This window comes from Colius striatus, chromosome 15, assembly GCF_028858725.1.
Source record: "Colius striatus isolate bColStr4 chromosome 15, bColStr4.1.hap1, whole genome shotgun sequence".
NCBI lineage: Eukaryota > Metazoa > Chordata > Aves > Coliiformes > Coliidae > Colius > Colius striatus.
In genome coordinates this window covers 15290197-15302245 of record NC_084773.1, presented here as the reverse complement: position 1 = coordinate 15302245, position 12049 = coordinate 15290197, and the positions used below count along the sequence as shown (strand labels likewise).

At 49.3% G+C, this 12049-nt stretch overlaps 1 protein-coding gene across 1 annotated transcript in view; it reads left to right on the top strand.

The window, feature by feature from the left end:
* Positions 1 to 2360: 2360 nt before the first annotated feature.
* PRICKLE2 (prickle planar cell polarity protein 2) overlaps positions 2361 to 12049 on the top strand; it is a 102663-nt gene continuing 92974 nt past the window's right edge. The window contains exons 1-2 of the mRNA XM_062008175.1: positions 2361 to 2429; positions 2787 to 2872. Coding sequence (XP_061864159.1) covers positions 2388 to 2429; positions 2787 to 2872 — 128 coding nt within the window. The 5' untranslated portion in view covers positions 2361 to 2387. The remainder of the gene's footprint in view (positions 2430 to 2786; positions 2873 to 12049) is intronic.

The window sequence follows — 12049 nt, the reverse complement described above, 5'->3', positions numbered from 1 at the left end:
CGGTGAGATAATGTCTCCCCTCCCTTTCCCAAATACATCCTAGAGATGATGTTCAGGCCTGGCTGTGTCCTCGTGTAGATGCTGCATCTGAGCATCCCAAAAAGATAGAGTCCTCCTGATTATCCTTTCATTTGTCCTGGGTGTCTGGGGTCAGAAGGAAACTACTCACTGAGAAATTTTGATGCCTGGGAATCACTAAGGACCTGATTCTGTTGGGTCCTGAATATTTTGATGGTTCTTGGTGTAAGTGATTTCCCCAGCTCCCCTTCCAGGCACACCAGGGCAGAAACAGTGAGCACCCCTCTTACCTGCACCTTCTGCACTCCCAGGGTGAGCCCTCATCTTCCCTCTCCTTCTGGACATATGCAAATCTTGATGCCCAAAGCCTTCCTGCCTTGTTCCTGTGGATTGAGGAGTCACCCACCAGCACCTACTGAAATCAGGATGGAGGATACAAGCCATATAGAGTGGCAGGCAAGTTTGGTGGCCCTATGGACAGTTTGGGATGGAGGGAGGGGAGCAACCTGCCTTGTTTTAAGAAGCGATTTAGGATCTGCCTCTTCATCAGAAGGCTGGAGCCGTGATTCAGCACAGCCACACCCCCAAGGAATTTACCCTCCAACTTTGACTTACTTTTGCTGTTTTAAACTTATAGCAGATGTCCTCACCAGCCCTGTTATTGAGGGCACACAGCATCTCTTGCAACAGCAAAGCAATTAAGAAGGATTTGCAGGTCACCTTTAAAGCATTTCCCACAGCACGTTGAATCTTGTTATAAGTCCTGTATCCAGTAATGCTTTTATTTTGGCAGTTTTAATTGGAGTTTTTAATATTCTGGATCTTAGGCAAGACACGCAAAGTGCTGGAGATTTTCAGGCTCTCTCTTGCACGATGCTCATCCCCTGAAATCCCATTGACCTTCAGCAGAGACCACAGGAACTCAGCCACCCCAATATTACTCTGTCTGACAGTAGATACAGCTTATAGGTAGGGGTAGGAGAACAAACCCCAGTCTGCAACCAGTTTTCCATCATGTGAGGAAACGTGTGTGTGTATTTTTTAAGTGATTGCCTCGTCCCTCGAGAGTTTTCAACATACTCATGCACCACTGTATGAGCTGGAAACTGAGAGAGAAACCAAGAAGGAAAACTATTAGGAAATTTAGCAGAAAGGAGAAATGGTGGGTTTTGGAAGGGTAAAAATAGCAACTGTAGAAAAAAACAGAGCAGGGAGGAATGTCAGTATTTTCCTACTGACAAGACAAAAGCCCATGAAACAGAACATTTTCTCCATGGTAAAATTCCCTGTTTGTTGGGCTTTGGATTAATTTTTCTCTTTTTTTAAGAGAGCCCAACGTTTATGGGAAGAAAGAGGGAAAGTCTCCCTGAAACTTTTGTCCTGAGACTCTTCAAAAGGCGACCACACAGCTCCCAGTCTCGTTTCAGCCTCCTAGAGAGGAAGATAGAAGTGAAAAATTGACAAAAATGAGAACTGAAGGGGAGGGTGAATTGTCAAAGCATTAGGGTTTTTAAGCAGCTGTGAAGCAGCAAGGCAAAGGAACAAAGAAACAGGGGGAGAGGGGAAGGAGCTGAGAGCATCTTCAAACAGCCATGGGGTGAAGCTGTGAAATGCTAATGGTGAAGCTGCTCCATTCCCACTGGGGACAAGTTTCCAAAGCCCCCTGTGCTCTGTGAAGTATGCTTCCTGCTCCCCCTTCTCCCCATGCTTCATTCTCCTCTGCCTTGTGCCAGATGTCCATGGATTAACCGGTGCCCTGGGAGGAGAGGGGCAGAAGCCCAGCAGGAACTTGGGTCCTTTGCTCGCTGTCTTTGCCTATACCTGTAAAAAGCAACATGCTCAAGAGCTGTAGCTACAGCCAGTGCCCCTTCAGCGCTGCAGAATCCCACCTCCGCTCTTCTGGAGCTTATTGGGGGGTAGTGGGTCTAGACGATGTGCTCAGGGCCATGGTTTAGTGGTGGGCTTGGCAATGTGAAGTGAGTGGTTGGACTCGATGAACTTAAGGGTCTTTTCCAACACAAACGATTCTGTGAAGGCCAGTGTTCCGGAGCGTGAGGCTGTCCGAGCGCGGCGGGACAACAGCCAGCGCCCAGAAGAGCCCGCGGAGGCTCGTTAACTCTGAAGCGGAGTGATGACAGCTGCAGTCAAGCGGCAGGAGCCACCGGCCCGGGCCGAGGCGGGGCGGGGCGGGGCGGAGGGGCGGCCGGGCATAAGAAGCGAGGCGGGGGGGCCGGGCTCTCCCGGGGCGGTGCCTGGCGGGCCGAGGGGCGGGCCGAGGGGGCGGGAGCGCGGCGGAGGGGCGGCCGCGGGGCCGGGGCGGCCGCTGCCGCGCACTCGGGCTGGGCTCCGCCGGGCTCCGCGGGGCTGCCATGTTCGGCCGCGGCTCCCGCAAGCGGCTCTCCGGCCGGTCGGTGAGTGCTGGGGGCTGTGTGGGGGTGGCACGTTTCGGGCTTCCCCTCCAGCCCCGCTCCGCTCCAACCTGTGGCTCCGTCCCGCCGCCCGCGCCCCGATGCAGTGCCCGTGTCCGTCCGTTCCCCCGCTCCATCCCCAAGCGCCCTCTTCTCCCGGTGCGTCCCGTCCCTCATCCGCGCCGTGTTCCCTCCCCTGCCCCTTTTTCCCACGGAGTCCCTTTTATCCTCGGGTACCCCCTTTCTCCCGGGCGTGCCCCCATCTCTGGCTACGTGCCTCCTGATCCCGAGCACCCCGCCGTTCCCGTCTTGTCCCGCGGTGGGGGGGTGGCTGAAACTGACTAATGCGGTTCGTTGCAGCTGACGGCGTCGGGGGAGCCGGAGCGGGGACAACCGTGTGCCTCCTGCGGGGACCAGTGCCCCGGCTTCGCCCTGCACAAGTGGAGGTAAGGCCCGGCGAGACCCCCGGTCCCCCGCCCTGCTCCGAGGGCTCACCTCGGGCTCTCCCTTCCCAGGGTTTCGTCGCTCCCTCCCAGCTCCCTCTGTATCTGGGGTGCAAATGTGGCTTTTTGGGGAACACTCATGTTAGTCTTCAACACGTTGTCGGGACACGGGTGGGTTTGCCAGCCCCTCCGGGCAGCCCATGCAAGCGCTGGTGCGGGGCGCAGCACGATCCGGACCCGGCACTGGGATAACTGGTTTGCTAATTACCGTCTCGCAGCCGCTCCTCTCCCGATGCTCTCAGAGGCTCATCTGGCTGCCCCGGGCCGTGCCGGCGGCCACAGCTGCCCTGGGTTGAGGGGGGACAGCTTGGGGCGGGCAGGGAAGACAGGAGCTGAAAGGGTTCAGGGTTCCGAACCACTGTGTGAAACTCCCTCCGTGACCCCATGGTGGGATTTATTCCCTCTCAGCTCATGCCAAGCAGAGATTTTGCTTTTGAAAAGGATGGGGTGTGTGAAGGAATGAACAAGTATTTTTGTCTGTTTCTGTTGTTTCTCTTTACAAAAGCGACAGTGCTGGTGCCTCTAAGGCATGGAGAGCCCTGACCTTGTGCCGGATCAGCCCCTTCTCCCCTCCCTACCTTGTGCTGCCTGGAAATGAGTTTGTACTCATAGGCAATCTGGGACTTGGCAATATTAAATCAAGGCTGTGGGCTGTGGGAGCTGGTGCACAGACTTAGTAGGCCAGGGAGCCCTTGACAACCTTTTAACCTTATTTTGTAGTGTATACAGTTCTCCAGCATCTGCTGTGCTTCTTGTTCCTCCCAGCTTCCGTCGTACTTCTCAGAGCCCCATCTCAGCAGGTTAAGGTGCAGGTTCAGAGCGAGGATTGATTTATTCCCTTCGAGTTATATCTTAAGCTTCAGCCTTGCAAATCATCATTCTTGGTGGCACTCGCACCATGGTGCTGAGGGATGTGGTCCGTGGGCTGAAGTCTGCCTCAAGGGATGTGCAGCAGCAGGCAGGGCTCACTGTGGTTGCTGACACATCCACGTGCACCGTGTCCCACCTCAGACTTTCAGAAGGTGAAGGTGTCCCTTCCTTCTGGGCTGCAGGTGCTGTGGTCTCCTGACACCCTCCCAATGATCTGAATTTGCCACGTGTGTGTATGTTAATAGATTTATAAGGTCACCTCAAGTTGTCTTATTTTCAGGTCTTGTAAATGCTGTCCTGAGCTGTCCTAGGTTTCGCAGAGCCACTTTATAATACTTCCAAGTGTCAAGGAGAACTTTCAAATGAAGGATGAGAAAAGCTGAGGTCACCAAAACTCTTTCTCCTCTGCTCCTAAGTCCCTTAGGAGGTGCTGTGGTGTGTGTTTGGTTATGACTACATGTGCAATCATCTGGTGGCTTTTGAAGAATTAAGTGAATCGTGATAGGATTCCATCAAAGGCTAAGTGGCGCAGCAGAAGAGGCACTCAGCTACTCAAGGAGTGTCAGGTGAGAGTGGTGTCACAGCTCTGTTCAGGTTGTGCCCTTTGCACCAGCACATTCTGCTTCTTGTGCCAGATCCTGCAAAACCCCACATGAAGGAGGAGGTGGAGCAGGAGGCTCCAGCCCACAAGGACCACCCATAGCTGTCTCTTGGCTGAGGGACCCCAGACACTAGGAAGGATTTTGGCTAAAGCCTCGTGGATTGTTCCAGCAGCTCTTTCTCAGGAAGGAAGGGCAGGAGGATGATGGGGAACCCTTTGGGTACAGGTGGGGCTCAGCCCCCCAGAGACATTGCTTGCAGCTCCTGTGCTCTGGTTTGCATCTCGTTGAGCAGGCATGCAAGGCCAGGTTAGACTTTACACCAAGTAACACCAGGGGCTGGACAAGCCAATGGCCCCCCTGCAGATGTTCATGTTTAATTGCCTTGATATAAGAGTAATTAGGCAATTAAAAGAAAGGCAAGCAACCTATTTGCTGGAACACCAGAGAGAGGAAGGGCATTCATTTTTTACTAGCCAGTGGTCTATTAATACCAGGGATGTGTAAGCAGGCTAATTATTAATAGTAGTTTTGTAGGTCAAAACCATGTTGAGGAGCTCTCTGTGCAGGAGGCAGTGAGCCGGCTCCTGCTGGGGATGCTCACGGATGCCTTCATGTGCAGAAGGAGATGGGAAGAAAGCAAGGGTTTGCAAGGAGATCTGCAGATTAAGGGTACAAACCCAGATCAATGAACCACTAGAGGTCTGTAAGCCTTTCTATAATCCTTTAATAGCAGAGTTTTGCTGATAAATGTAAATGGGACCTTTTTTTTGCTTTGAAGATGAGAACCAGTGATATGCTTAAGGGAGAGGGAAAGAACTTCATGAGCTTTCAGACACTGAAACTATTGCTGATGCAGGCATTGTCATTTAAATAATTATGCAGGACTATGCATTCTCTAGTTACCTGTGATTTTTAGGTGTGATCTGTGCAGCTACTCCATCACACAGGCAAATTGCTTTCTTAGATGCCAAAGATTTCCGTGCCCATACTTTCCTTAAAAGCCACTTTTCTCAGATGAGAAGATGGCTTTGGCTGTTGGTGGAATTCATCATTCCTGGAAGCACACACATACTGCCTGTGCCAGGGAAACCACTCAAAAATAAATGGTGTTCTGCAGAACTGTTTTGTTTTCAGAATAAAGCTGCTCTCTGTAGGTGGTGTGCAAAAAGAAGATGAAAGGGGATTGCTAAGTCATTAAAAAATGTCCCTGGCTTTAGAGTTTGTTTTTTCGAATCTTCTTCATTCTTCTTCTTAATTTGAAATTATCACCTCAAATTGAAGATAGTGGCTGAATTATGCTCTAGAAGAGTCAGCATGTTTGATATGATGTTGGGGGAAGCAAAGAATTGAAAACGCCTTGTACTACAGACACGGTTAAACTGGAGCCCGTTGCCCGTATCTTACCTGCTCTCACACCTCCTATGTGCTGCACACATCTGCCTTTTGTAAGGCAGAAATTCAGTTTTCAGTTTTAATCATTTAGCCCCAAAGTGGAGAAAGTAAGTGGTTTGTTTGAAAAGACTGAAGATTGAATTCCATCATCCTTGGGCATGAAGTCCGCAAGGACACAGCTATTAAACTATAACCAGTGTAGCCCCCAGTTTCTCAAGGCCTGAACAGCAGAATGACTCCTTCCCCTCATCTCTTAGCTTTCTTTTATGGTAGGTTGTCAGTAAGGTACATAAGGATTGCAAGTTTCATCTGTGTGGGCTGCGGTCTGGAGGATGGAAATTGGGTGTACATAACCAAATCCTCATTAATACAGGTCGATACTTGAAAGGGTGGCTTTGTGTGGAAAAAGTGAAATCAAATTCAATAAAAATCTCTCAACTCCTTAGGAGCCCCGTTGCTGTTTTCTAATCAGATCTGCATTACATTAAACTGTGTGCCATTCAGCTTGTTAACAAGCTTTGGCATTAAATAAAGCTGTCAGTGGAGTTTGGTGAATGAATAGCCATTAGGAGTGTCTTTTGCATAATGTCTTGCAGAGAAAAGCCTTCAAGGGAGGTGGTCCAGGAGGAGGGAAGGGAATTTATAACCTAGTCCAAGTGCAATTAGCGTGAATATGCAAACCTTAAAGGTGACAAATGGTTGGCAGCTCCAGGAAGGGAGCAAGTGGCTTTTGCTGCTATTAAGCCTACTGTAAAGAACTAATTTTGGATTTACTCTGGGCAAATTAAAATGACAGCCTTAGTGCTGTATTTAAAAGAGTGGATCCTTGGTGTTGGGAGATTGGCATGTGTTTAGCACACAGAGGCAGGGTTTGTTTGCTGCTTTAGAAAGCCTTGCAAAAAAGCGATGGATACTCTTGCAATTCAACAGACCTTGCTGTTCCCCTCTCCAAACACACCATCTAAAACCATAGATGCAGGACACCTAAATCTCAAGGCAGTATTTGAGCTCTGGTTTGAGGAGGGGGGATGTACCACCTGGCTTGCAAAGCCTGCAGAGGCAGCTGATTTCAGAGGGAAGGCATTCAAGATGCTGTGGCAGATAAGATAATTTTAAAAATAGTGTCTGAAAACCTTTGGAGAAGTCTGTGTTGCCATAGTTATGGTTCTGGTTTGCAGAAGCATTTAAGTAACAGTAATAAATATGACAAAGACAAATGCTGGCTTGCTGGAGTTTTAGTTTCAGTGTGAGGTTGTTTTATGTCTTTTCTTGGAGTCTCTTTTTCCTTACCTATGCTGAGTAATCTTTGTCCCTTGAAATCACATTTGGTTGGGGATGAGATCTGCTTCTCTTTAGATATTGCTGTTACATGTCACAACCTTAATATCAGCAGTGTGTTTGTCAGCACATGGTGCCTGATGCTTACCTTCCAAGGCAAATTTAGATGACTGCTGACAATCCTCAGTAATATTATATATTAATTTGTGAAGTTTTGGTGCATACAAGTTTTTTTTTGAGTGTTTATTTGTTTCCATAACATCTCACTATAATCTATTGTGGCCAGTCTCACAGAAGTCTGATCTCATCTGGCCTTGTTGGATCTGGGAGCATCTGCAAGGACAAACTTTTCAGCTTCTCAAGTGAGACCTCCCAGAGATCCCAGATGATACAAAAGATCAGTCCACAGGCTTGTGCTTGATCACTGAATCACAGAAACCCACCAGCAAGGAAAAAGCCACGTGTGTCAGGTGGTGACCTGATAAATGAGGTGGTTGACCACAAGCCCAGTGGTGTTTGAGGTTGCTGGGTGATGGTGGATAGGTCGCTCTGCAACTCCCTTCTCTGCTTTGTTGCCCATAGGCAGGGAGTTGCTAGTGGCAGTGGCTGTTTGTTTTCTTGGTGTGTTTGTCCAGTCCTCTGGACATTACCTGCTCGTGTGTGCCGAGCAATGAGGAACTCTCTGTGTGTTTGCAGCCTCAATCTGTATTCTCCTGGCACTGGGCCTGCCTGCAGGAGGGCCATCCCAGCAGGCTCTTACATGCATCCCGGAGCATGTTTGGGTCTCCAGTTTGACGCCTGGTGCCTCATCCAGAGCACTGAAACAATAATATTTGTAAGGCAGCACGTGAACGAATAACACTGAATTCTGAAGCATTTGTTTCTACTTTCCATAAAAAAAGTAGTACAGATTATTGCTTCCATATGTTTTCAGCATTTTTCATAGGTTATGCATCTTTCACACACACGCTCCAAGCTTTTCCCTTTCATGAATAAATGCTTTGTGCCTCTCTCCCCTTTAGGATTCAGATATTCCACACTTGTTTGCATGTTTCTTTGAAAGGCTTTGGAGATGTGAGGATAGCAATGCTTTCTGTTGAGATGTATGCTGGGCTGGGCCCGGGGGGGATTAGCAGATTTTTCATTTTGCAGTGGGGAACCTGCTGAAATAGGCAAAACTCAGCCCATCTCTCTGCTCTGGAGGTAAGCCCTTGAGGGGCTGCAGAGAAGCCAAACAAGCTGCAGTCCCCAGGGGCACCTGTGCCTGTCTCCAGGGGTGGGCAGGAGTTCTCCTGAGGATGCTGGTGGCTTTTGTTTCCTGATTTTTAAAGTGTTTTATGAAAGTGTTGGTGTCATTATCTTGTTTTCAGTGTTGTGGGTTTTTTTTGGTTGGGGTTTTGGTGAGGTTTTTTTCTTTGTGGTGAGCAGTTCAGAAAGGATAAGCATTCCTTCTCAGGTTACTCATTGACAAGGTCAGTGTCCTTCAGCCTCTGTGCCCGGGGTGACTGGGGATGACCAGCTGCTGTGCATGCTGGAGCTCAGCTCAGGAGGATGCTGGAGTGTGCACTTTGCTTGGCATAAATGGCTTCAGCTGTCCTATTTACTCACACCTGCAAGATTATGGATGTGTGTAAGCGTTTGAAAAATCAAGGTCTACTTTTTCATTGAGTTTTCAAGGCCAGTGGCAGCAGAGAAAGATAAGGGTAACTAGCAATGACTCATGCTGCTGCCACTGTTCCTACAGTGTCTCTGCCAAGGGGTTACCCAGACCATCAGAATGGAAGCCTGGTTGGGTTGTAGTGTAGGGATCAGTTTTGTGCTGCCCTGGGACAAGGCATTTCAGGGATTCCCAACCAATTTTTTTGGCCCTTCCCTTCCCCATCTTTATGCCCTGTTGCTGAAACAGCACTTAAAACAGCCGAGACTGATAAGATATCCTGTTTGTCTTGGCTGTGAGACACCATATCCACTTTAACAGAGCATTACAATATTGGAGGCAGTGTTGTCCCTGGCAAAAAGCCTAAAATAAGTTCTTCAATTTTTTTGTATGCGATGTACAAAAGAGCAGGTGAGGTATGTACTTGTTTCCGGGCAAGCCTGGGGAGCCTGTTTGAAGTCCTTTACAAGCCACTCAGGATTGTATTGCAAGAACTCAAAGGACTTTGAGACACTTCTTGATTAAATTTCAGCTGAACACAGAGCCCTAGTCTGCAGCTGCTGTAACTGGAGTTGCTCTGCAGCCGAGCTCTGCCCCTTTCCATCGCAGCTGAACAGCCAGCAGAGCCAAAAAAGCAGGATTTCTCCTAGAGAAAGAGCAGGGTGGGTACCTTTTCTGCCTGTTTTGAAGCAGCCTCATACAACTTCAGTTTTATGAATGGAGTGAAAAGTCACTAATAAGCTGTTGCAGGTTTTGGGTGGGTTTGGGGGCTTATCCTGTTTCTGGAGTGACAACCCGGATGATGGAGAGAGCGGAGTGGACAAACACTCAGTTCTGACTTTATGTGATTATTTTACTCCTAGACTAAAATCTTTTTAAAAGTAGGGGTTTTGGATGGTCTTTTTTTTTGTACTGAGTTTTTTTTTTTTAAATAACTACAGCTCCTTCTTGGTATGCAAAGAGTGAACTGTTGCCTGCTAGGTGTGAGCCAGTGGGGTTTGCTATCCTGAAGGCAGAACAGTGTTTGGGAAGTGCTTTCCTGGTGCCTCGGCCATGGGACTGTGCTGCCTGAAACTGGCAAAGCACAGCTCCCTCGTGAAATGTTTCGGGGTGGAATTGCCTGAGACAGACCCTTAAAACTGATAAGGGGGACAGATTGGCTTGCACTGGTGGTCTCTTTCAAGCAGATAGCTGTCGGAGCCAGGGGCTGCGGTTATAGATTTGTGTGCCATGTAGGCTGTCATTTAGTGGGATGTGGTGAACTGATTTAACAGCTCAGTGCTGCTGGATATGTAAGGTCTTGAGCTTCCTGTGCATCCTCCCAAACCCAGGGTAATGGGTTAAATCTGATATTGAAGTCTCTGCTGAGCTGATAAGAGGGAGTCGATGGGAGATGAAGAGTCACATCGGTCCCAAGGCACACAAAGATGGACTGTCATCCCTGCTCTATCTGCTTATTGAGTTTTGCTGCCCTATCATAGCTGGAACTCTCTTGATTCTCCTTGCTGGCTCCACAGGAGTGCAGAGTCTGCTCTCCTCCCAGGACGTGTCCCGCAGAGCCCTGGTGGTGCTGCATGCGGCTGTGATCTCCGACCCAGGACTTGCGGCACGTGTTCAGTGGGGAGGGAAACCTCTTGCTCCTTTAATAGAGGCTTTACAACAAGCCTTTGACATGAGTGCAGCATGAAAGAAAAAGCTCCCAGCCACCAATTTGGAAGGAAAGCTGAATGGGGTGGATAAAGGGTGGTACCCGAGATCCTCAGCCAAAGGGGCCTGGGTTGCAGCGCACTGCCCTCCTCTTTGTTGCTCTCTTCTCTAGAGAGCTGTTCAGTGCTTTCAAGAGTTTTTCTTGGGATTTGTTTGCTTTCTGTTTGCCTTTAAAAAGTCAATCTGTAATCTTTTTTTTTTTTCCCAAAGACATTCTTCCCCCTCCCCAGTAATCCATCCTTATTACACCACTGAGTCAGCCTTCAAAGAATCAATTGCGTTTCATTGTCTGGCTTGTAAGTCTATCACCGAGCTTAAGGATGGCTGGTGGTGTCAGGCGAGACCTTTGGCAGACGATTTTGCAATTTGTGATGCTCATTTGGATATTTGCCTTTTTCTCCAATGAATAATCCCTCACCCGTGGCGGGGGGAAGCCGGGCTGGGGACTCTGCCCCGCACACATAGCATCTCTGCGGTCACTATCTAATGTTGGAGGAATTTGTAACATTAGCAGAATTGTCTGATGCAAGGAAAACTAATTTTGGGCTAAGCCTCTTGAGCATGACTCTAAAGAGCCTTTTTCTCGTGGGCTGTCGTGTCCTTGCAGGCTCCTGGTGTGCATCAGTGCAGCCCCAAGACGGCTGATGGCCGCATCCTTTCTCGGGTTCACTAATGCTGGGGCTGAGGTGTGTATAAAATTCAGGGTGCTCCTCTCTGCTGCTGGAGAGGCCCTTTCTTTCCCTGTGTGTGGCTTTTTGCTCTCTGCAGGGCCCTGATGCCAGAGCTTAACACTTGAAGAGCTAAGTATTACAATTATTATTCTTACCGCGGAGGGAAGCACTTTGTCCTCAGCCATCGCAGCAAATATTTCATCCCCTATCAAATTGCCCTCGTGCAGATGCTGCCGCCGCGGTGATAAAAGACATAATGGCTGCTCTTGCTGATAAGCAAAGTGTATAAGTATAATTATTAAAATCCCTGTGCAGAGCCTGTGGATGGATGGATGGATGGAGGAGAGTCCCTTTCCCTACAAGGGGTTTCTGTTGCTCCACAGCCCATCAGGGAGAGCGGGAGCCCTCGCTCCAGCGTGTTCCCCACCGGCTGCAGCTCCTGGCAGCCAAAATGAGAGCTGCTTGGCCACAGCTGTAAGCAATTAGTAAAAAGATGTCCTCCCCATCTCCCCCACCCTCCCCCACTTTCTTTCTGCTTGAAACCAAGCCACAGGCCCCGGGGGAGCTGGGAGGAAAGCCCTGAGCAGCTTTGAAGATGGTCCTGAGCTAGCACAGAGATGGCTGGTGCTCAATGCAGTCTCACCCCAGTATCGATATGCAGGTCTAAGGATCCAGCCCAACCTTGCAGGCAGTGTACTGCAGCTGAGGAGTCAGATATTATTTAGATCAAGCCAACAAAAAAAAAAAATTTCCATGGCAGCAGTAACCATAGGAAACCTCCCCAGTGTGTCTTGGGTGGTTCCTGTTGCCTTGCCTTCAGCTGTTTGCTTTGGAAGCGGAGCAGGGGTTGCAAGCGCTCTGTGCCCATGGTGCTATCAGGAGTGACCTGTCCTCTCCACTGCCTGTCCCCAGGGGCTTGACAGCCACACTCTGGGCTGCACTG